Source organism: Pseudorca crassidens, chromosome 5, assembly GCF_039906515.1.
Source record: "Pseudorca crassidens isolate mPseCra1 chromosome 5, mPseCra1.hap1, whole genome shotgun sequence".
NCBI lineage: Eukaryota > Metazoa > Chordata > Mammalia > Artiodactyla > Delphinidae > Pseudorca > Pseudorca crassidens.
In genome coordinates, this window is record NC_090300.1 from 101,813,698 (window position 1) to 101,838,620 (window position 24,923).

At 43.1% G+C, this 24,923-nt stretch overlaps 1 protein-coding gene across 6 annotated transcripts; it reads right to left on the reverse strand.

The window, feature by feature from the left end:
* Nucleotides 1–502: 502 nt before the first annotated feature.
* NIT2 (nitrilase family member 2) lies at nt 503–24,923 on the reverse strand. Of its 6 annotated transcripts, none has more exons than XM_067739109.1 (10): nt 24,508–24,625; nt 16,888–17,006; nt 15,205–15,325; nt 13,480–13,568; nt 8,831–8,924; nt 8,240–8,314; nt 7,069–7,147; nt 5,244–5,342; nt 2,522–2,577; nt 503–2,175 (listed from the first exon to the last, which is right to left on the reverse strand). In XM_067739109.1, the coding sequence occupies exons 1-10, from the start codon at nt 24,512–24,514 to the stop codon at nt 2,084–2,086; spliced, it is 831 nt and encodes a 276-aa protein (XP_067595210.1). In that variant the 5' UTR covers nt 24,515–24,625; the 3' UTR covers nt 503–2,083. The 6 variants fall into 6 exon arrangements, 5 of the variants coding, with proteins under 5 accessions (XP_067595210.1, XP_067595207.1, XP_067595209.1 ...); XM_067739106.1 differs by lacking the exon at nt 24,508–24,625 and adding an exon at nt 18,197–18,378; XM_067739108.1 differs by lacking the exon at nt 16,888–17,006 and having other exon boundaries at nt 24,508–24,923.

The following is a 24,923-nucleotide window of genomic DNA, read 5'->3' on the forward strand; positions in this document are numbered from 1 at the left end:
GACACTTCACCAAAGAGGATATACAGACAGCAAAGGAGCACGTGAAAAGATGCTTCAGCATCCTTAGTCATTAGGAAAATACAAATTAAAGCTATAATGAGGGCTTCCCTGGTGGCGCAGTGGTTGAGAGTCTACCTGCCAATGCAGGGCACACGGGTTCGTGTCCCGGTCTGGGAAGATCCTACATGCTGCAGAGCGGCTGGGCCCATGAGCCATGGCCTCTGAGCCTGCGCGTCCGGAGCCTGTGCTCCGCAACGGGAGAGGCCACAACAGTGAGAGGCCCACGTTCCGTCAAAAAAAATAAAAGAAAAAGCTATAATGAAATAACATTACATGCATATTAAAATCGTTAAAATTTTAAAAGCTTATCATACCAAGTGATGAGGATGTGGAGCGCCTAGGACTCTGACAGACTGCTAAGTAAAATGGCACTGGCAGTGAAATACATGCAAGACTCCACCATTCCACTCCTGGACATTACTCAAGAGAAATGAACAACATGTACAAAATGTAGCTAGCACCTTTATTTGTTAATAGCCCAAAACTGGAAACAATTCAAATGTCTATCAACAGGTAAATGGATAAATTCCAGTACATCCATACAATGGACTACTAACTCAATAAAAAAGGAATGAATTACTGAAGCACACACACGGATGAATCTCCAAATAATTATGGTGAGTGAAAGAAGACACAAAAAACTATAGTATGATTCCACTTTTGGGTAATTTTGGAAAATTCAAACTAATCTGTACTGACAAAGCTGATCAGTGTTTGCCTGAGGATATGAGGAGTAGCCAGAGAGATTATAAAAGAGCACAAAGAAGCTTTTAGGGGTGGTGGGTATATTCATTATCTTGATTGAAGTGGTTTCATGTATATACATGTCAAATTTTGCCAAATTATACACTTATTTTTAAAAAGTCATTTGCCTTTTTCACTGTACAACACTTCTGCGTATACAGTGCTGGTTAAACTGCACATGATAATGTCATCATTCTTATAGATAATGGGATGCGTGTTCGTGTATTCTTTTGTTTTAAATTTTATTTTCCAGTATGGCAAATATCTATATATATGTAAACAGTGGTGTGCTAGAGTAGAATTGCACCAGCTCACAAGAGCCAGTCGAGCACATCTATTCCCAGCTCTGTGTTTAGAGGTGTTACACTGATAGCTTGAATTTGGCAGTAAGTACACCATGGAAATTGGCAAATGCTACTACAAAATCGACTTCTTCTCAGACAGCTGGTCATTAAACATTTACCAACCCACCACTAGCTATAACATACATAAACCTCAATGGAATTCTTAATTTTTAATTATGTAAAAGGATTCTGAAAACCACTGGGCTAAAAACTTACCTTTATCAAGCTATAAGTGTTACTAGGGAGAAAAGAAAAAGAGACTCTCACCCCTATCAAGAAAATCTTTTGCAGAGACTCACACTTTAGTTACCTTGACAAATTATGCTACTGCCATTCTCCCAGGGGGCTCATTATTGAAACAATGTTTCCCCTAAAACTAAGGGGGTCTTAAATAGTTAGCTCCTTCCTGAATTTGAAGAGCCCAAAGGCTGCTAGGAAAGGTGCTGCCATCTCCTCTAGCCAACACCAAGGATCCATCACCTTGCTTTCCATAGCTACTCACAGACCAAAAATGTAACTTTAAGGTACTGCTCAAAGAACAAGTTTTCTACGTAATGGATTCCAACTCCAACAATCAGATAAGAAGTTCATGACACAGATCTATTCATATCTGGTCAATCAACCATTAAGGATACCAAGATCTGATACTTTTACTAATTGCTTTGAGATAACTTGAATATGGAAGACTTACAGCCATTCCCTTGCCTTCTGCTCGTCTATGCCAGCCTGAGTCCTTTTTGACTATTTAATATGGTGTGGAGAATACCAGCATCAGTTGATGCTCCACCATCTCAACAGAGAGCTTCCCTATCCAGGAAGGGAAAAGGCTGAAATTAAAAAAAAACAAAAAAGAATCTCCATTAAAGAATTCAGAAGGGAGTTGATTATGTTGTAGAAACATATCTTCCTGTTTCATGACACGTTGGAAACAAACATTAGGGCTTTTTCGCCTCCACTGCATAGAGGTCTGAGCGCTTCTGGCTAAAAATGGGGATTTGCTGGCGTATTTCAGCCAACTTCTTCAGGTCTGCAAAAACAGAAAAGTGCACTATTAGTAAGATGTAATTCCTTACCGACCGACGGGAATTTCTTCCCCAAACACTATGAAAAAAACCAGAGCCTCAGCAAGTAATTTGCTCACAGGCCTTGTCTGGAGGCACAGACAGCCTGGCAATGCCCCTGTAGTCATTTCAAACCAAACCAAGAAAACTCAGGCTGAGATACAGCCCCAGGGCTTGGCCAGAGAACCAAGGATAAATGAGGAGGGTGGGGCATAAAGGAGCCCCTCCAGGTGACAGGGTTTCACAGCTATGGAATCTGGCCTCAGAGAATGGGGACACCAGAGACCTAAACTGTGCCAGAGCTAATCTTACCTATGTCTGAATACACGATCATTTCTTCAGTGCCAGCTTTGACAAGGACCTCCCCCCTGAAAAAGATTCAGGGGAAGAATGAGTGGATTCTCTGATGTTTGCTGATATTCAGGGTCTCTCTGTTTTTCCTCCCCATCTCACAGGCCAAAGGGGAAGGAATCTGAGATTTAAAACAAGAAGGTAGGGGCATAAATTCCTGTTCTACCATTGAAGTAGCTGTGTGGCCTTGTGGCAAGTCATCTGGAATCTCCATTTCCTAATCCATAAAGTGGAAATATGAGCTCTGTGAGGACTTGGTGAGAAAATTATGGAGTGTATTTTGTAACCCACAAACTGCTAGGGAATGGTAATTATTCTAAGATGTGATGGAAGAAATTTTCACATAATGAGGTATGGGGAAGTCATTCTGGCTTATACATCATTTAACTTAAACTTTATGCTAACTGGAACAGCCTGCCTTGTGGCCTGTCACACATACATTGTACATCTGCTTTAACTATTAAAGAAAAGGGTGCACTGTCCAGAAGGAAAGAATGTTCGTTCTGAAGATGGAAATAAATGCCTCCCTTCCTGAGACATCAATGCTAATACTCTTTCTATATAAGGCTCCCTTCCCAAGCACCAAGGCCATACCACTTGCTGTATACATGCTGATCTTTTTTTTTTTGAAATCTTGAAAGAATGTACACCTGTTGTGTTTGACATTCCTTGTTCTGACAAGATATAAAACTGTGCCGCAAACCATGCTTCTTCAGAATAGTTCCTCAGAGCTATGTGAGAGGCTGTCTCAAAGGCTACAGCCCTCAGTTTGGCTTGAATAAAACTCTTTTCTATTCCTATTATAGATTATTTATTATTTCTGTCGACGGATGTAAACATCTGGGAATAGAGACACCTATAACCAACAGGAAGCTCCATCTGTCTCCTCGTGAGTACATTCAAGACCCCTTTACAAGGGGAGTCTGGCTCTGTTTCTTCACACCTCCCAAGGCTGCTACCCAACCATGCGGATGGTGAGACTAGGCCTGGGCAGGGCCCAGATCTGCCTGGATCTCTGGTTTCATGCCTGTGATCCCTGGATCCCTATGTTAATGGCTTTCAGGGTTTGAGGGAAAGGTTTCAACCTATGGGGCCTGGGTAGAAATGGTAGAACCATGCCCTGGCAGGAACCCCACACTGGGAACAGCAACACTCCATAAATCTGAGGAAAAGCTGATTTGGAAAACTCTTTCCCGTGCTGAGGCTCTTGGCCCAAAACAGCTTCAGAAACATATCTGTGAAATGAAATTTCTCCAAAGCACAAAACAAAGTAATCTGATACAACAAACAATCTGACATAATAATTGGTTCCATCTACCAGATGGCCACAAATTTTTGGCACAATGAGCTACAAACACCATCATTAATGCCATTTAACTGAATCCTTTTCTAGTCTCTTCTATTTCTTTCCCATTTGCCCTGGCATTCAAAGATCTCTATGTTAACCCCAGGCGCCTATACCAACGCTGATATAAGCCAGAGGGCTCCCAAACCGAATGGGGGGGGGATTCTAAAAAGGAAGAAATAAAGGTAAATCTTATACAACTACTTTGTGTCAGAGCAGCCAGCTTGATCAGTAACAGAGTTCATTAGGAGAACCAGCTGGGGAGCAGAGCTGCCCAAAAGGTCAGGAAGCTGATCACTAACAACTGCAGAGGAACCTGAGTCAAGTTTAATTCTGAAGCCAACTCAATCCTTCCAGTCTTTCAATGCCTCCCAAATCCTAGCGTGCAAGAGGCTCACTGGGACTCTCTCGCTGGTCACATCTTCCAAGGCCTTCCCCACCACACACTTTAATCTGTGGGTCCTGTAAAGTCAGCAGAGAGAAACTTTAGGAACCCCACAGTGACGTTTAAGCCTTTTCAGCCTTGTTACTGGTTTATTTATCCTGAAACTGTAGAAATGCGTATCTGTGTGTGTGTGCTTATGTGTCTGTAATCATACAGACATATGAGAAGTAGTATGGAATAAATCTCAGTTCTGAATTCAAAAGTCTTGGATCCAAACACCAGTTCTAGCCACTTTATCCTGTAAACTTCAAGTCTACCATCTATAAACTGGGCTAAATAAAGATAAGTCCCTGAGAGTTCACACTGAGATTATGTGTGTGAAAGTACTATGTAAACTATACAAATGCCAGTAAGATATGTCTATTAACATATGTATATGTATCTGGGCAGACTTCCATGCTGGTTTCGCTAAGTAATAAAATGCTTTTCCCTCTCACACAGGACAAGTTCACAGCTCCCCTTAATTCATCCCATCCTCCACTCTCCTCTAATCATTACGCAGGGAGCAAATCCTCAACCTGCAACTCATTCCTGCCCTAGGACCATTGACCCAGTCTAAATTTTAACCAAAAGCCAAGAGTTTGGGAGCCTCTTTTACTAAAACCACCCACCCGTGACTGCTGCCTTGTTTCCAAGTTTGGTTGACATTAAAAGTCACTTAGAAACTCAGAAGAGGGCTGAGGCCAAGCACTCAGTCAGGAGAGCAGGACCGTTTCTCTCTCACATGGTTTTCAAGTGGAAGCTTCTCTCACTGAGAGACCTGGAGACCTGGCAGGCATGTGGGGAGATGGGGGTGGAGGGAGGGGCGGGACCAGGCAGGAATCAGACAACCCACTTGCCCAAGTGCCATCTCCCGAGCTCCTCGTGAGCCTGTCCCTGTGTAGCCAACTCACCAAGGACTCACAACGGTGCTGTGTCCCCAGGCAACATAGGAGGCTTTGTCATCCCGGGCAGGAGATGCCGTGGCCACGTACACCTGATTATCAACAGCGCTGTAGTTAATGGACAGAAAAGAGGTAAATTATACAGTGATTACATAGATCTGTGACTTTTTCTCCTAAGTGTACAGATCCTTATTTCAAAAACTAGGATAGGACAGGCTGGCTCAGATGTGGAAGAAACATCCAAAGCCACAGAACCCTCTCTTCAAAAAAGATCTTATTGCATAAGCCAGTTCTCGAGCAATTCTGCCCACCAGGGGACATGTGCCAGTGTCCGGAGACATTTTTGACTGTCACGACTAAAGGATTGCTATTGGCATCTAGTGGGTAGAGGCCAGGGGTGCTGCTAAACACCCTGCAATGCACAGGGCAGCCCCTACACCAAAGAGTCATCCAGCCCAAGATGTCAGTGCTGCCAAAGCCGAGAAACCCCGGCCTGAGCCAACCTGTAACAGTAAAGAGCAGAGCTTCTCTGGTTAATGCAGTCAAGGTGGCCAGAGAGAATGGACTGGCCTTGCTCTGGGACAACACACCTTGCAGGGCTGCAGGGCCCTTCCATGCCAATGTGGCAGCCACATTGTCTCAAATTAGGCAAGAATTTCGGGTGGCAGCCCGGGTGCACCAAAGCCACCTGACCCAGAGCCCTCTGGGCTCAATCAACAGATTCATGCCAGACCATCCCAGTCTCTCCCAAGCTTTTCTTCCTTTCAGCAAGGCAGCGTTTATTAATACTCATGGGTATCACGTACCCCTACCCCGCCTTCCATCACGCAACCAGCCAAACACTTCTACATCCCCTTCCAATAAAAATTACCATCATCTCCAGACATGAGCTAGTGGCTACCCCTGGGCGGAGAGAAGAGAGTACTGACTGGGAAGGAGCAAAAGGGAGCACTGCAAGGCACTAGAAATGTTCAAGATGTTGATCTTGGTCATAGGTGAATACATATGTAAAAACTCACTAACCTGTAAACTTAAAACTAGTACACTTTTCTGTAAGTATGTAACACCTCACTTTAAAAATCTTTTAATGAAAAAAACTCATCTCTGACCAGCATTTGTTTTGCAGAACACTTTACACAGTCACACTCCTTTCCCCTTCCATGTTACACACACCTCTGCCATCTTCCCTTCACCACTCCTCAGCCTCAGGGGACCAGGGAAACAGCAACTGTGACATGCACAACATAGCTGTGCAACGCTCAGGACTTAGAAGTTAGAAGAGCGACAACTGATGAGTTTCTTAGCAGAGTGCCAAGACTAACAGGACACTATGGAGGATGGAGTAGGATAAACACCCAGTCTGAGCAGCACAGGGTCCACAGAGTGCAGACCACAAGTCTCTCCCTAGGGCTGTCAGGCTAAAATAACCCCTGCCTTTTCCTTGGCTTCGGACACATACATTCCGTGGGTCTCCAATTCTCTGTAAAAGTTGCTGGCAACTGTATCAGAGACACCAATCCATGCCTGAACACAGAAGAATGAAATTGCTGCCCACCTGATGCAGTGAATGCTCTTCAAAATTCAAAACTCACAGTCCCCAAAATCCATGAGACTGGTGCTGTGGCTTCTGAGGAGAAGGTGCCCTACACTAGAAGCCCTCCTTTTGGGCTGCAAGATGAAAAGAGTCACCTTTTTCAACTGCATTTGGATGCCGGGGCATTCTGAGTCAGAGGCAGCATTCCTTACGGGGAAGGTTGGTGCTTCCACCAAACTGGAAATGTTCCCACAAAGAAACACTGAGACTCCTGAAGGTGTGCTTGAGATGCTTTCTTACCGGCCTCGCTGAAGCAACTCCCAGTGGGCTGGTCCGGTGGTCAAATTAAAAGCTGCAGGATATACCAACAGCTGGCAGCCTTGGGGAGAGAAAGGCCAAAGAGCAGATGCAGGTAGACACCCAACCACACGAGCCCCTCCCTCTGTTCCTTACCCAGCAGGGACCAAACTCAAACTTCCCCAAGCATAAAAAGATTCAGCCAAGTCAGACAGGGTCAGCAGCATTAAGTATGGCTCTAAATTCCTCTAGACACACACACACAAAACACATACACACAAGAAAAGTGGTATTGACAACCAAAACCACAACATGTGACTTTGCTTTAAAAAAGTGGAGAACCTGTCATTCGAATTCCTCTCAGCATCATGTGGTCAGCTCCCATGGCCAAGGACCATGTTTTGTGATGCTTGTCAATTGAAACGAGGGGCAGAGTAGGGCTCTACTACTTATTGCTAAGACTCAACTGAGACTGCCAACCCAGAGCCCTTGTGCCTCCACCTTCTGCTGAGCAGGGAGTCAAACCGTTTGCACCCACTTCACTTTCACCGACAGATAAATTGGAATCAGAGTATCTTTGGCAGTCTAGTACGTATGCTAATATTTGTTGAGTACCATATGAGGAATTCTGTAAGTCCTCTCTCCTTAATCTTCACACTGTTCCTGTGGAGATGCATATTTTTCCAGAGATTAAGTAATTTACCCAAAGTATTGTGCCAATTAAGGGGAAGAGTTGGAACCAGAACCAAATCTTCTGATCTGACTTGGTGCTTCTCCAGGATGGTAGCATGCTCCTCTGGACCAAAATGTCACTGACTACATTTCAACTACCCAACATCTAGGACTAGTAAGTGGTGAAAGCCATGTGCACGCAGACCATTTCTACTGGGCCCCGAGTGACTCTTTCCAAACACAGTAGCAGGAAGGGCTCAAAGGGTAGAGCAGAGGTTTAGTTTAGGAGTATGGCTCCTCCCTCAGCTATGTGGCGTGTTAAATTACAACCCCCAAAAAACCATACTGTCCATATGCAGGAGAAGTCTGAGAATTCATATGGAGGTAGAGAAATTAAGACCTCTCCTCCAGGTTTTCTGACCAAGGGTTCCCTCTATCCACAAAGACCAGCCCAAATTAAACCTCCAAGCATTCACACAACATAACTGTAGTGCTGCCTTACCTCTCTGTGCATAGATTTGTGCCAGCTCTGCAAAGCGGATGTCGTAGCAGATGCCCAGGCCCACTCTGCAGTAAGCTGTTTTCCAAACAGAAAATATACAAACAAAAAGTTAAGCTCCTCCCTCATGGTGCAGCAGGGGAAAGCCTCCAAGATCTAATGATCACAAAACACTGACGGGAATACATTCATGCAGGGCCCATGGATGGAGAAAATGTATAAGCTTATTCCTGCCTGGACCTCACCTCGTGAAGACATCATTTACAACAGCAAAGCAGAGATGAGAAACTCGTTCTAACTGAATGCTTCTTATATAAGTGGGAGGTGTTCAATCGTGGCCTAATGGGTACAGGCCGGAAGCTATCATACCAATAAAAGGCTGTGACCAAATGGAAGAGCAAAACCATGTCAAACCCTCAGTTCTCCATCCAGCCCCCCCTTTCTAGATCTCTGACCATTCTCTGCCCTTCTCACTTCTGGCCTTTCAGTCAGGTTTTGTAAAGAGGTTGGGAAGGGAGAGAAGTGAAAAACATAGGACTACCTGATCCTTTTCTACAGGGACTGCTAAAAGAGGTGAATTTATCTGGTACGTACGAGTATCAAATGTGGAGAAACTATCACCAGGACTCAACGTTTTAGATTCTTGAAATGTGATTTTCCCAGGAACATCAATGTCAAACAGATGGAGCTGCATCACAAATAATGGATTCGGTTACCTCTTTTCTGCAGGGTTCATGACAATAATAACAAACATCTTTCCATGGCCAGCAATGGGGGTGTTCTAAGATCAACTGTACAAACAGCACCCCCAATCTGCCCACAACCCACCCCACAAGCTGACTGACATCATATCAAAATGATTTCTAACACAGGGAACTGGAAAAATGATGCTGTAGGTCTTAGACCCTTGTTTCCTTAGTGGTGTGCAAATCAACATCTAGATTTCTTATGGAAAGCAATTAATGTGCAGCTTTTTTACTCAATATAAATGCTAAATGAAGACTTCTCAGAATCAGAATCAAACTGATACATTGGCAGAAGAGGTGGAGAGTGGGTGAGCAATCACAAATAGGTAAAATTTGCAAACCCAATGCAGCAATATATTAAAAAGAAACACATCACTTCCAAATTGGATTTATTCAAGGAAAGCCAATGTGATTTAACATTAAAAAACCAATCAATGTGATTTACCACATGAACAAAATAAAGGGGAAAAGTCATATGATCATCCTAAGAGGTGCATAATGAGCATTTGGTAAACTTCTCCATCCATTCTTATTTAAAAAACGGAACAGAAAAACTCTTCTAGGAAGGGAACCTCCTTAATCTGATAAAGAATATCTGCAAAAAAAAAATCTAAGGAAACATCATATTTAATGGTGAAACATTAAAACCCTTCTCCTATTGAGATCAAGAACAAGGTAAGTACACCTGCTATTCAACACTGTACCAGAGGTCCTAACCAAAGCAACAAGGCAAAGGAAAGGAATAAAAAGGATAAAGATTAGAAAGAAAAAATTAAAAGCCATTATTCTCAGATGATATATTTGTATACCTAAGAAATGTCAAAGGAAATATACAGATGAATTATTAGAATGAATAAGTTTACGCAAGGGTACTATATACAAGGTCAATATTTTAAAAATTAGTTCTACTTCTGTACACTAGCAAGAAACACAAAATGAAAGGGCATCAAGAAATACCAATTAGGAACAAATCTAGTAAATGATATACAAGACTATACCCAAAAAACTATTAAAAAACTTTGAGAGAAATTAAAGAAAGCCTAAGTAAATGGAGAGAGATATATATCATATTCATGGCCTGGAAAACTCAATTCTGAAAACAAGCACTTTAAAGAGTTGGGTTAATAGCTCAATGCTGGGACTTCCCTGGTGGCTCAGTGGTTAAGAAGCCACCTGCCAATGCAGAGGACACGGGTTTGAGCCCTGGTCCAGGAAGATCCCAGATGCCGCAGAGCAACTAAGCCCATGCATCACAACTACTGAGCACCCCCTTATATTGAGACTGTGACAATATAAGTTCAATCGCCACAACTACTGAAACGCACACACCTAGAGCCCGTGCTCCGCAACAAGAGGAGCCATTACGATGAGAAGCCTGCACAACGCAACAAAGAGTAAACCCCACGCTCCGCAACTAGAGAAAGACTGCATGGCAACGAAGACCCAACACAGCCAAAAAATTAATTAATTAATTAATTAAAAAGAAATATACTTAACTTAAAAAAAAAAGAAACATAGCTCAATGCTGGGTCCTCTTCCACTAATGGCAGAGTGGCTCCTATCAGACCAGCTTTCTCACAGATAACTATGAACTCTGGACAAAATAAAAAACACAACTACTTAAAAGCACTTGAGAATAATCAAAATCAGGCAGAAACAGAAGAGAAGTCAACACTTGGAAGAAGGGACTAGTGCTGTGTGAGTTTCCCATTTGTTTACAGCTTTTAGTTGGAGGCAAGGCCCCAGCTGTTGCTAGGAGTGGTGGTGACAACTACGCACAATCATACCAGCTGAGGAACCAGAGAATAGAGTTTCATGGCAGGTGGAAAGTGAGGGGAAAATGCTGCTGAAAAGGAGAAAGCCAAAGAACAGCCCTAAATTTTACATATAAAATCTGTCCAAATCTCTGAATAACCAATGAACTAAAGATGTGTGGGGCAAACTCCAAGCAGCCCAGCTAAAGCTAAACAACTTTACAGTAGAACAGAGCAGCTGAAGTTGCTACCCACCTCACAAAGGAAAAAGAGTTTGGTGTTTGAGTATGCCCAAATTAACTACTTGCTAAAATAAAAAATTAAACACTTTTCAGGGGAATGTAATAGAAGTTAGAATCTCAACAACATATAATCCAATATACAATCCTAATTACTAGATACACAAAGATATTACCCAAAGTCTTAAAGAAAAAGCAGCAATGGAGCAGACCCCAGTAAGACCCAGATGTGATAATTATCAAAGACTTTAAAGCAGCTATTGAAACTAAGCTCAAGAGAGTAAAGAAAAATAAGCTCTTAATGCATAAACGAACAGAAAATACAGTAGGGAATAAAAGCTATTAAAAAGAATGAAATGAAAATTTTAGAACTGAAAAATTCAACATCTGAATTTTTTAAAAATTTCACTGGATTGATTTACAGGAGAGTGGAGATTACAGAAGAAAGACTCAGTGAATCTGAAGATGGGTCAATGGAAAATGCCCAATCTGAAGAAGACAGAGATAAATCATTGAAAAACAAAAATAAAAAACAGAGCCTTGGTGACCTGGTTTGGTGAACAGTATCAAAACTGGAGTCCCATAAGAAGAGAATGGGACAGAAAAATATTTAACAAAATAATGCCCCCAAGTTTCCCAAATACAGTGAAAGACTTAAATTTTACAGATTCAAGAAACACAAAGCAGGACAAATACAAAGAAAACCATATCTAGGAATATAAGAGTCAAAATAGTGAGAACTAAAGATTATGAAAAGACCTTGAAGGCAGGTAGAGAAAAACATGAATTGCATGCAGAAAAACAATACTAATTATCACTAACTTCATATCGGGGGTAGAAAAAGAGGCTAGAAGATAACTGAATAATAACATCTTTCAAACTTCTGAGGAAAAAAAGAAAACTGTCAACCCAGAATTCTATTCCACCAAAAATCTTTTTTTTTTTTGCGGTACGCGGGCCTCTCACTGTTGTGGCCTCTCCCGTTGGGGAGCACAGGCTCCGGACGCGCAGGCTCAGCGGCCATGGCTCACGGGCCCAGCCGCTCTGTGGCATGTGGGATCTTCCCGGACAGGGGCACGAACCCATGTCCCCTGCATCAGCAGGCGGACTCTCAACCACTGCGCCACCAGGGAAGCCCCACCAAAAATCTTTTTTAAGAATAAAGGCGGGACTTCCCTGGTGGTCCAGTTGTTAAGAATCCACCTTCCAATGCAGGGGACGCAGGTTTGACCTCCGGTCGGGGAAATAAAATCCCACATGCTGTGGGGCAACTAATCCCCGTGCACTCTAGAGCCTGCACGCCACAACTAGAGAGGAGCCTGCGCGCCACAACGAAAGATGCCGCAATGAAGATCCCATATGCTGCAACTAAGACCCGACGCAGCCCAATAAATAAGTATTTAAAAAAAAAAGAATAAAGGCAAAGTAAAGGTATATTCATAAATAAAAACTAAGATAATTCATAGCTAGCAGAGCCTCACTACAAAAATGCTAAAGGAGGTCTTTTTGTTTGAAGATAAACATACCAGACAGAACTAAGATCTTCAGGAAGAAAAAAAAAACACTAGAAATGGTAAGTATTTGGGTAAACACAAAATATTTCTCTCTTAATTTCTTTAAAATACACATGACTACTTAAATTAAAAATTAGTGTTTTGTGGGATTCATAATGTATATAGATGCAATATGTATGAAAACCATACCATAAAGAAATGACCTATACAATTGCAAGATTCTTAAATTTCACATGAAGAAATATATTATTAACTAAGTAGACTGTGACAATGTAAGTGTGTATATTGTCACAGGGCAACAACTTAGGGGAAAAAAAGCAAACTACTACTCAACCCAAAAGAATGCAGGAAAGAGGAACAAAGGGAAAAAATAATTAAATGTCTGTCTGCTTAAAATCCAACCATATCAATAATTACATTAAATATAAATAGAGTAATCACTCCAGTTAAAAGGCAAAGATTGTCAGAATGAAAAAAAAGCAAGACCCAACTACATGCTGTCTGCAAGAGAAGCATTTTAAATATAAAGAGACATATAGACTGAAAATAAAAGATTAGTAAAAGATGTACCATACAAGCAGTAAGTATAAGAAGGCTAGAGTGGCTATAGTAATATCAGAGCTAAACCTCAAGACAAAGAGTACTACAATGAAAAAAAAAAAAGACATATAATGATAAAAGAATCAACTTACCAAGAAGACTTAACAATCCTAAATGTATATGCATGCACTTCTACTGCAAAGATGTCAGCTCTCCCCAAAGTTGGATCACTGTATGTTCAATACCATCCTAATCAAAATTCCTGTAGGTTTTTCCTTGGCTGAAATCGATAGGCTGAGCCTACAATTTATATCAAAATGCCAACAGCCAAGAATAGCCACCTGTGCCAACTAATCAAATGCCTGATGTGTGTACCATATGATGAGAGTTACTGGGAACTTCAAAGCAAATTATCAGGAGGCAATGAGACTTGCCACATTCTCTACTTACCTTTCTGTGCTTTACCAGTAAAGTTCCATCGGGCCCAAACACGGCACAGGTATTATATAATTTCCCAGCATCCTCTTCAGGAATGGAACCTTTCATTGAGAGGAGAAACACACAGACATAGAAAACACTCTGAATAAAGCATTCTTTTATGATAACAGGACAAAGGCTTGATAAAGTTTACTATCTTCTTGGGTCCACAATAAAGTTTACTATCTTCTAAGGGTTAATCATGTTTTTTTCTTCTTGAATATGATTTTTCAGAGACCAACTTCAGAGTGTAGGTGAAATATAATTAGGTTAGATGCCAAAGAAAGGTTTCAAAAATAACCAAACTGTTTCTGAATTCAGCTTTGATCTTGAGCAACACTTCATCTGAAGCATTGGTGCAACACGGGGAATTCACTGTTGCTCAACTTAAATTCACCAGGTCCTGCAACATAACTGTATCCAAAAAGGTCTTGAGGTGGGAATGTAAGCCAGTCTTTCCATCACTGAATATGGTTCCTGCAATTCTATCTCTTCTTGCTTTGCCTTCTTTTCTCCTCCTCTTATTCATTTCTAATTCTTACTATATGATAATAGAGAAATAATTTTGTTTGCTATATTAAACAGTTTTATTGTATTTTTATTTAAACAAACAGAACACTTTATTTAAACAAAACCACATAAATAAAGCTACTTTTTTTAAATTGAAGTATACTTGATTTACAATATTATACTAGTTTCAGGTATACAACATTGTGATTCAATGTATTTTTTTAGATTTTACTCCATTTAAAGTTATTACAAAATAATGGCTCTATTTATCCGTGCTGCACAATATAACCTTGTTGCTTATTTATTTTATACATAGTAGTTTATATCTCATAATCCTCCATCCTTATATTCCCCCTCCCTCCTTCCCTCTCCCCACTGGTAACCATTAGTTTGTTCTCTCTGTGAGTCTGTTTCCATTTTGTTATATACATTCCTTTGTTTTCTTTTTTTAGATTCCACATGTAAATGATAGCATTCAGTATTTGTCTTTCTCTGTCTGACTTAATTCACTAAGCCTAATACTCTAAGCTACCTTTGATGTATGCGGCCTCTTTATGGGAAAAAAAATAATCTTAACACTATATTAATGAAAGACATTCAGATATGGTTTCTCTTTCCACCTGCCCCTGTACTTCCAACTCCTTCTCCAGAGAAAATTATCATCAGTTTGGTGTGTGTCCTTCTACAGTATTTACTATGTCTTACATACATAAATACATATAAAAATATACAACCTTCTTTTGTGTGGGGCATTCATCTGTATGGAAGTACCTGTTCATTTCATATTAAACTTGCTCTTTTTCCACTGAACAGTGTGTCTCAAAGATCCTTCTGCATTCCTAAATACAGATCTACCTCATTCTTTTTTTTTTTTTGCGGTACGCGGGCCTCTCACTGTTGTGGCCTCTCCCGTTACGGAGCACAGGCTCCGGACGCGCAGGCTCAGCAGCCATGGCTCACGGGCCTAGCCGCTCCGTGGCATGTGGGATCTTCCCGGACAGGGGCACGAACCCGTGTCCCCTGCATTGGCAGGCGGACCCTCAACCACTGCGCCACCAGGGAAGCCCCTACCTCATTCTTTTTGATAGCTAATTTGTATTCCATGATTTAAATGTAACAACAAAAGTTACTCAGATGTTACTCAGTTTTTAATGTTTAGGCCATTATACCTTGAGGGTAGGAAGTTACCTCCAATGACATATATGCTGCACTTCTTTGCTACTTCAGAAAGCTTCTGTGTGGAGTCACCAGGAATTTTCTCTGCATATTCAGGAAAATATTTCGTACCATATGGAGAATTAAAGCATTCCTAGAATAATGTTGGAAGAGAAAAAGGGGGAAAAAACACCAAAACACCCAATTCACTTTAAAGTTCTGCTGTAAAAAGACATAGCTCTCAAAGGGGTAAAACACAGCTGATAAGAAAAACATGGACACCTCAGGGCTAAAGAGCCTGTGGACACAGACAGGACTCAGCCCCTGACTCAGGTAGGGCTGGAGGAGACAAGTCAGTGTGCTATCCCAGATCCTGGTCACCTTGGCAAAAGACCGCACTTGCCTCTCCCTGAGTCCGCAGGAGAACTACGCCTTCCCAGCCTTGGGCACCCAGGCCCCACTACCACTGGGCTTACGCATAGGACTTTGGGCATTAGGATGACTCCATAGTCTCAGTACTATATCATTAACTATGTAAAGTAATAAAGCCTGTGTTTTTTAAAAATACAGAAGCTTTGAAAGCCACAGAGGTTAGGGTGTTTCCTCATGTATAAAATGATCTATTTCTAAGCTCCCTTCCAGCACTATCATTCTGATCCTGCAAAATCTCTCACTCCCCTGAATATGTCTCAACAGCTCTGTGATAAAAGAAAAGCAAAACTACTAGATTTCGACTCTAGTTCATTCATTTCGCATTTACTGAGATTGCCTGTGCACCAGGCACTGCGCTAGGAAACTCAAGGCCGAGGATCACCAACTTGTACAAAACACGTGTTAGGTAGAGGGGAATTCAAGTGCTTTCACTCCTGGCCTTTAGACTCTTTTACCCCTAGCAACTTAAACCAACAAGAACCCGTTATCAGATGCAAGTACAGGTGAGTCCCATGGTGCAAAATTAAGATCTCGAGCTCCCTTGTTGAAGATTCCTACTCACTGGCCACGTTGTAATGGCCTGGAGCCTAAAATAAAATATAAGGTAGCCCTGAAAATTCTCCAGGGTTTGCAAACGGCTGCCTCCTCCCCATAGTGGGGTACTGGGTGGTCGGGAATAGTTCTCCCACTGACCCCAGCAGGCCTCTGCCAGTAGATGCATGTCCTGACACGTGCAGGACCTTCTCTGGGGCTGACCCTGTATTTGCTGACAAACAAATGTGGCGCAATCTTCAGCTGATTCTGTTCTAAAAGAGATGACGTAGGAGACAGATGCAGAGTCCTACTGGCTTACCACACTTTGGAAGATACCACAGACTTCCTAAATGTCTCTAACAATTTTCAGTTTTCAACAACTTTCAACAATTTTTTTAAATGCTGGAAGCTTAGCGCTAAAATCAATATGTCCTGGTCCTGTAAAGACTAAAGTACACAAGGAAGGAAGGTAAATATCTGAGGCACTGAGTATTTTAGCTTTAGGTTAAGTCCCTCAGCCTACTAGGCTTCTGAACAGAGTAGGTGACCTAAATTAAAAACCTGTAAGCATGCAGGCACATCTTATCACAAAGACTCTTGCTAGGGTCATCTTCCAGACAAGCATGGAACAATCCTGGGGCCCCACAGGACCTTGCTGGACCCCAGGACACAGAAGGACAACCAGAGCTAGCGGACATTATTCTGCTGGGACAACAGTTCCCAGAAAGGGGTGGCTGCCTCCATACTTACTGGCAGAGAAACTATTTTGGCTCCTTGCTTTGCTGCCTCCCAGATAAGGCCACAGGCTCGAGTGAGGTTATCTGATTTGACGGAAGAAACTTGAAGCTGGATGAGGGCCAAGCGGAAAGCTGAGGATGAAGATAAAACAGCTGTCAGAAGATCTGACTGCTGAATCACATAGAGCAGCATTTCTCAATGGAAGGTTAATTTTGCCCCCCAAGGCATCTGGCAATGTCTGGAGACATTGTTGATGGTCACAGCTAATGCAGTACTACTGGCATCTAGTGGGCAGAGGTCAGGGACACTGCCAAACATGCCATAATGCACAGGACAGTCCCTGACAAGAAAGAATTATCCAGTCCTAAATGTCAATAACGCTGAGGTTGAGCAACCCTGAGACAGAGCACATCCGTGGGCAAAGCCCATTCCAGGCACAAGAATCTGAAGTGAAGCAGGCAGGGCCAGCTTCTGCCTTACAAGTGAGAATGTGGCTTGAAGAAAGAAGACTAGGTCTGAGTACGCGACTATCCCTTATTATGTGAACTCCGGCCTCCAGTCTATCCCCAGTCCAGACGCTGAGCACCTCCCAGCGTAGCAGGTGAAATCCCTTTGGAAGTCTGCTCCACCGTGAGTTGGGGCAGCAGGCCCATGGGAAGTGGACATGCCTGTCTCGAAGTCCCCGTCACCAGCTGGGACACAGTGCACTGGTCCAGCTGCAGGTAGAGGGGGAGCCTGGCAACCAGTGGGCTGCATGTGTGCCTAGTCACAGGGCAGGGCCCCTGGGTAGGTCTGCACTCACCCCATGAGTATTCCCGTGCCCAAAGGAGCACAACATTAAGTAGCAAATGAAAAATACCATGAGAGGTTGAGGGAAACACTGTGGAAGGAAAACCGAACAGCGTTTTTTCCTGCTATCTGAACAAGCGGCTCCACATTTTCACTGGAGACTCAGTCCCACGAGTTATGTGGCCAGCTCTGCCAACCAGACCTGCTGTCAGCCTTGGGGCAAGCAGGTTAGCGGCTCCTCCAGGCTTACTCCTTCCTTGAGGTAGTAGCCACACCCTACATTTGCTTTTCCTATAGAGTTCTCTTTTAGCTCTTACAGTAATCACCTTTTACTGGTTAATAGTCCTTTATATGAATTCTTTTCCTGTTCAAGTGACTGGTGTGGTTTCCGAGTCCTGCCTGGACCCTGACTGACAGTTTTTGCTTATGGTCTGATGAAAGGCTACATTAAAGGTTCCAAACCATTTCGTAACCCACAAAGTTTTGCAAAACTTCAGGAATTATCAGTAATGGCCTGGCCTCGCTTCCCTACCTGGCCTCTGCTGTGGAGTCTGAAATCCCACCATTCGTGACTTCTCTCTCTGGGTCTCTCTTGTAGCTGTAAAAACATCCCCAGAGAGGCAACACTGACAGACCCTAGCCTTTGATGAAGGCCTGTTTGGCTCAGGGTTAACCCCAAAAGTAGGAAAACTCAGATGTTCCATTCCTTGGCTTCTCCTAAATATACTGAGAGGAACTAAATTTAACCCGGAATGCAGTTTGTCAAATAGTTTCAAAGACTGGATGAAAACCAAACAGGAAACAAAAGCTGGGATAATTACTTTGGGGCAAACAGCCTGAGCTGTCACTAAAACATCACAGACCAACTAAAGGTCTCCACTGTAACTTAGAAGCTGGGTTTGTCTCTGCTTCTGAAGGAGGGTAAGATGAAGTCCACCATGGTTCTGTTGATGGCTTCCTTTCTCGCCCATCACACCCAGAAAGGCAGCTGTCCTGCACCAGGCTTGGGACTGCCCGACATGCTGCAAAGCACCCGCTCCACAGGGGGGCTGAAGCCGGACAATTCCACCACTGGGGAGTTCCCTGAGGCTGAGGACGAGACACTAGTCACTTCATCTCCTCAGCAGTAAAATGAAACTACTTTTCATTGTCAGGTCCCTGGCTGTACTAATATTCATTGTATTCTAAAAATTAAGGACTTACCAAGGGGAACAAAGGATAAAATATCTTAACTGAAGGGACCAACATGGAAACAGCAGAAGGAACAGGCAGATCCTTTACACATGGAAGCATCTGTGAGGTATCATTAACAGTATCTCGTAGATGAGGAAACAAGAAGCTTGCAGAGGAAAAGCTGCACGAAGACAGTCAACAAAGTGAGTGGCACAGCCAGAAGCAAGCCAAAATCTGGACTGTAGACAGAATGAGCACCTTGTTTGTTTTTGGGTGGGTGGGGCTGAGGTCATGTAACTTGAAAACATTCCTCAAGGGAGTCAGATCAACACCACCCTCAACCCCACCAAGAACCACAGCTCTCAAGTCCATCAGCCTCTTCTGAAAGAGACAGTCACACTCAGAGGGAGGTGTGTAAAAGGACTTTTTTTTTTTTTCTTTTTTGACTGCATTGGGTCTTCTTTGCTGTGCACAGGTTTTCTCTAGTTGCAGCGAGCGGGGTCTTCTCTCCTTGCGGAGCACGGGCTCTAGGTGAGGGGGCTTTAGTAGTTGTGGCGCACGGGCTTAGCTGATCCGCAGCATGTGGGATCTTCCTGGACCAGGGATCGAATCTGTGTCCCCTGCAATGGCAGGTGGATTCTTAACCACTGCGCCACCAGGCAAGTTCCTAAAAGGACTTCTATACCCTGATCCTGAGGGTTCATTCAGCCACCAACTTGCACTGCGCTCCAGGAGGTTGAAATGAAAAACAGAGAGCACTTCCACAAAACTTACCATCTTGAGGGAGCCTCACTAGCCCTTGATAGGAACAGTTTATGTCCATTTTATTTCTTTTTTTTTAAGGGTTTCAAAATAACATTTATTTCTTAAAAATGTCCATTTTAAAGGACAGGAAACTGAGGTCCAGAGAGATCAAATGACTTGTTGACATGGGCTGAGCTAAGGCTGTAATAATCCCGGTCTCCAGACTTTGAGCCTAGAGCACTCCACTGCCTCATGTAAAAGAATCAGGCAAAGATCTGGGAACAAACACAGCTAGAAACTCATCGCTGGGGCTGATCCAGAATGGGGATGTGTAAGTAACATGTAATACCTAACCTGAAAGCTCAAGGTCCAGGTGCAGAAAAAACTTGCCCAGTTTTTTTTTTTTTTTCCCCCAAGAGAAGTGGGCATTCTGCAGTGGGTGTGAGGGGGGCTCACTGTGGAGCAAATTAATCAGTCCTCTTACCACAAAAGCACAAATCAAAGAAAACAGGTGCTTCATTTTCACCTGACAGGACTCAAATTACAAATAATCAGGGTTGGTGCCTTTGCAAAACTCACGTTCAAAACTAAATCAAACTACCACTGGAATTTTTCACAGAACTAGAACAAAAAATTTCACAATTTGTATGGAAACACAAAAGACCCCAAATAGCCAAAGCAATCTTGAGAACGAAAAACGGAGCTGGAAGAATCAGGCTCCCTGACTTCAGACTATACTACAAAGCTACAGTAATCAAGACAGTATGGTACTGGCACAAAAACAGAAAGATAGATCAATGGAACAGGATAGAAAGCCCAGAGATAAACCCATGCACATATGGTCACCTTATCTTTGATAAAGGAGGCAGGAATGTACAGTGGAGAAAGGACAGCCTCTTCAATAAGTGGTGCTGGGAAAACTGGACAGGTACATGTAAAAGTATGAGATTAGATCACTCCCTAACACCATACACAAAAATAAGCTCAAAATGGATTAAAGACTTAAATGTAAGGCCAGAAACTATGAAACTCTTAGAGGAAAACATAGGCAGAACACTTTATGACATAAATCACAGCAAGATCCTTTTTGACCCACCTCCTAGAGAAACGGAAATAAAAACAAAAATAAACAAATGGGACCTAATGAAACTTCAAAGTTTTGCACAGCAAAGGAAACCATAAACAAGACCAAAAGACAACCCTCAGAATGGGAGAAAATATTTGCAAATGAAGCAACTGACAAAGGATTAATCTCCAAAATTTGTAAGCAGCTCATGCAGCTCAATAACAAAAAAACAAAGAACCCAATCCAAAAATGGGCAGAAGACCTAAACAGACATTTCTCCAAAGAAGATATACGGATTGCCAACAAACACATGAAAGAATGCTCAACATCATTAATCATTAGAGAAATGTAAATCAAAACTACAATGAGATACCATCTCACACCAGTCAGAATGGCCATCATCAAAAAATCTAGAAACAATAAATGCTGGAGAGGGTGTGGAGAAAAGGGAACACTCTTGCACTGCTGGTGGGAATGTGAATTGGTACAGCCACTATGGAGAACAGTATGGAGGTTCCTTAAAAAACTACAAATAGAACTACCATATGACCCAGCAATCCCTCTACTAGGCATATACCCTGAGAAAACCATAATTCAAAAAGAGTCATGTACCAAAATGTTCATTGCAGTTCTATTTACAATAGCCCGGAGATGGAAACAACCTGTGTCCATCATTGGATGAATGGATAAAGAAGATGTGGCACATATATACAATGGAATATTACTCAGCCATAAAAAGAAACGAAATTGAGCTATTTGTAATGAGGTGGATAGACCTAGAGTCTGTCATACAGAGTGAAGTCAGAAAGAGAAAGACAAATACTGTATGCTAACACATATATATGAAATTTAAGAAAAAAAAAATGTCATAAAGAACCTAAGGGTAAGACAGGAATAAAGTCACAGACCTACTAGAGAATGGACTTGAGGATACGGGGAGGGGGAAGGGTAAACTGTGACAAAGCGAGAGAGAGGCATGGACATATACACACTACCAAACGTAAGGTAGATAGCTAGTGGGAAGCAGCCACATAGCACAGGGAGATCAGCTCAGTGCTTTGTGACAGCCTGGAGGGGTGGGATAGGGAGGGTGGGAGGGAGGGGGACGCAAGAGGGAAGAGATATGGGAACATATATATATGTATAACTGACTCACTTTGTTATAAGCAGAAACAAACACACCATTGTAAAGCAATTATACTCCAATAAAGATGTAAAAAAAGAAAACATAAAATGGTCATATCATGAAGCACTATGCAGTAGATAAAAGGAATGAACTGGATTTAAGTAGACATATGTCAAAACCAGAATGAATCCAAGAGCTAAGTTGCAGAAAACCGGAAAATTCATTTACATAAAAACTCATTAAAACAAAACAAAACAAAACTCATGGGACTTCGCTGGTGGTACAGTGGTTAAGAAATCGCCTGCCAATGCAGGGGACATAGGTTTGAGCCCTGGCCTGGGAAGATCCCACATGCTATGGAGCAGCTAAGCCCGTGAGCCACAACTACTGAGCCCGTGAGCCACAACTACTGAGCCCGTGAGCCACAACTACTGAAGCCCTGCTCCACAACAACAGAAGCCACCGCGATGAGAAGCCAGCGCGCAGCAATAAAGACCCAGTGCAGCCAAAAATAAATAAATTTATTAAAAAAAAAAACTCATACAACAAATGCATTTACCAGGGGCCTGACCTAATCTTTAAGGGGTAGATGAGGAAAGCTTCCCTGAGCATGTGACAATATTGCCTGCTCTTTCAGCCAAACATGGACGGAACATGCCTGCCATGGACACAATTCTGAATAAATAAGTTTATGCCAATGGTCTGCAGCAAAGGACATCAGATGTGACTTTTACTACCTAAAGCTTGCTCAACTGCCATAGCTTGGGCAGGCTGCCATGAACTTAAGACTAAACCAGCTGGTAAAAAAATGGAGCCCAGGACAGGTCCTGTCCTCCTCACCAGAGATCTGGAGGTCATAAATAATAAAGCAAATTGAGAATACAGGAGGAAAAAAAAAAAAAAAACCTCTTAGAGGAAAAAATAGGCAGGACACTCTATGACATAAATCACAGCAAGATCCTTTTTGACCCACCTCCTAGAGAAATGGAAATAAAAAAACAAAAATAAACAAATGGGACCTAATGAAACTTCAAAGCTTTTGCACAGCAAAGGAAATCATAAACAAGACCAAAAGACAACCCTCAGAATGGGAGAAAATATTTGCAAATGAAGCAACTGACAAAGGATTAATCTCCAAAATTTGTAAGCAGCTCATGCAGCTCAATAACAAAAAAACAAAGAACCCAATCCAAAAATGGGCAGAAGATCTAAATAGACATTTCTCCAAAGAAGATATACAGATTGCCAACAAACACATGAAAGAATGCTCAACATCATTAATCATTAGAGAAATGCAAATCAAAACTACAATGAGATATCATCTCACACCAGTCAGAATGGCCATCATCAAAAAAATCTAGAAACAATAAATGCTGGAGAGGGTGTGGAGAAAAGGGAACACTCTTGCACTGTTGGTGGGAGCGTGAATCGGTACAGCCACTATGGAGAACAGTATGGAGGTTCCTTAAAAAACTACAAATAGAACTACCATATGACCCAGCAATCCCACTACTGGGCATATACCCTGAGAAAACCATAATTCAAAAAGAGTCATGTACCAAAATGTTCATTACAGTTCTATTTACAATAGCCCGGAGATGGAAACAACCTGTGTCCATCATCGGATGAATGGATAAAGAAGATGTGGCACATATATACAATGGAATATTACTCAGCCATAAAAAGAAACGAAATTGAGCTATTTGTAATGAGGTGGATAGAGTCTGTCATACAGAGTGAAGTCAGAAAGAGGAAGACAAATACTGTATGCTAACACATATATATGAAATTTAAGGAAAAAAATGTCATAAAGAACCTAAGGGTAAGACAGGAATAAAGTCACAGACCTACTAGAGAATGGACTTGAGGATACGGGGAGGGGGAAGGGTAAACTGTGACAAAGCGAGAGAGAGGCATGGACATACATACACTACCAAACGTAAGGTAGATAGCTAGTGGGAAGCAGCCACATAGCACAGGGAGATCAGCTCGGTGCTTTGTGACAGCCTGGAGGGGTGAGATACGGAGGGTGGGAGGGAGGGAGACGCTAGAGGAAGGAGATATGGGAACATATGTATATGTATAACTGATTCACTTTGTTATAAAGCAGAAACAAACACACCATTGTAAAGCAATTATACTCCAATAAAGATGTAAAAAAAAACTCAATCTAAAACCTAGCAACAGTCTCCAAGAATCCCACGGGACAAAGTTTCACATTTGAAGAAGTATCATAATTACTGAAAGTGCACAGTCTTCGGGTCGCTGAGCGAGGGCAGCGGTGAGAAACAGGCAAGAATCACAGGGAGGGTGCGGAAGTGGCATTTTAAATGAGCACCTGCCCCCGCCCTTTCCCGCGCAGGTGAATCTGGAGTAGGGGCGCCCGGAACGCACCTGGAATCTCTGCCTTCCGTTTCACACAAGCCCAGTGGGACGTAAGGCGCGGGCCCTTCCGGCACGCAGGCCCAACGCTCCCGCGGCCCCTCCGGCCCTCCCGGAAGCCCGGAATCCCCGACGTGCACCGCGCCGTGCTCCGCGGCCTCCCCTCACCGCCCTGCCCGCGCCCACCGGCCTCGCCGCTCGGGCCCCCAGCCCTGCGGCCACTGGAGCAAGGAAGGCCATGGGCGCGGCGGGGACACGACGCGGAGGCGAGGGGCTGAGCCGGCGAGACCGTCCGCCGGCGCCGCGCCCGAAGCCTCCCTCCAGCCCGAGCTCGGGCCGCGGCGCTACTTACTAGCCATGGCTCTGCCAGGAAGCACCACTGGCACCGGAGCCTGAACGGAGGTCTGTGGGTCACCGCGCCGGCGCCGCGAGGGGCGGTGCCGCAGCGTCCGAGGATCCGCCCCCGCCCCGCCCCGCCCCGCCCCGCCCCGCCTCGTCTCCTGGCCTGCTGTCTCCGCGGAGAGGGTGTTTTCTTTCCAGCAAGGCTCAAACACCTATTAATCGCCCGCTGTTTATGTAACATCCTTGTAGTCAGATCCTCGCAAGGCAAGGGACGACCAAAATCCGGGTGGTGCACTAGTCAATGTTTAACAACCGGCCTCTTCGATTCTCAGCGAAAGAACTGAGCCTCTTGCCAGTTGCATCACCTCTGTGGCCAGGGGAAATACCAGAGGCTGATTGCCTTGGGCTATTTGAACAAGTCGCCGT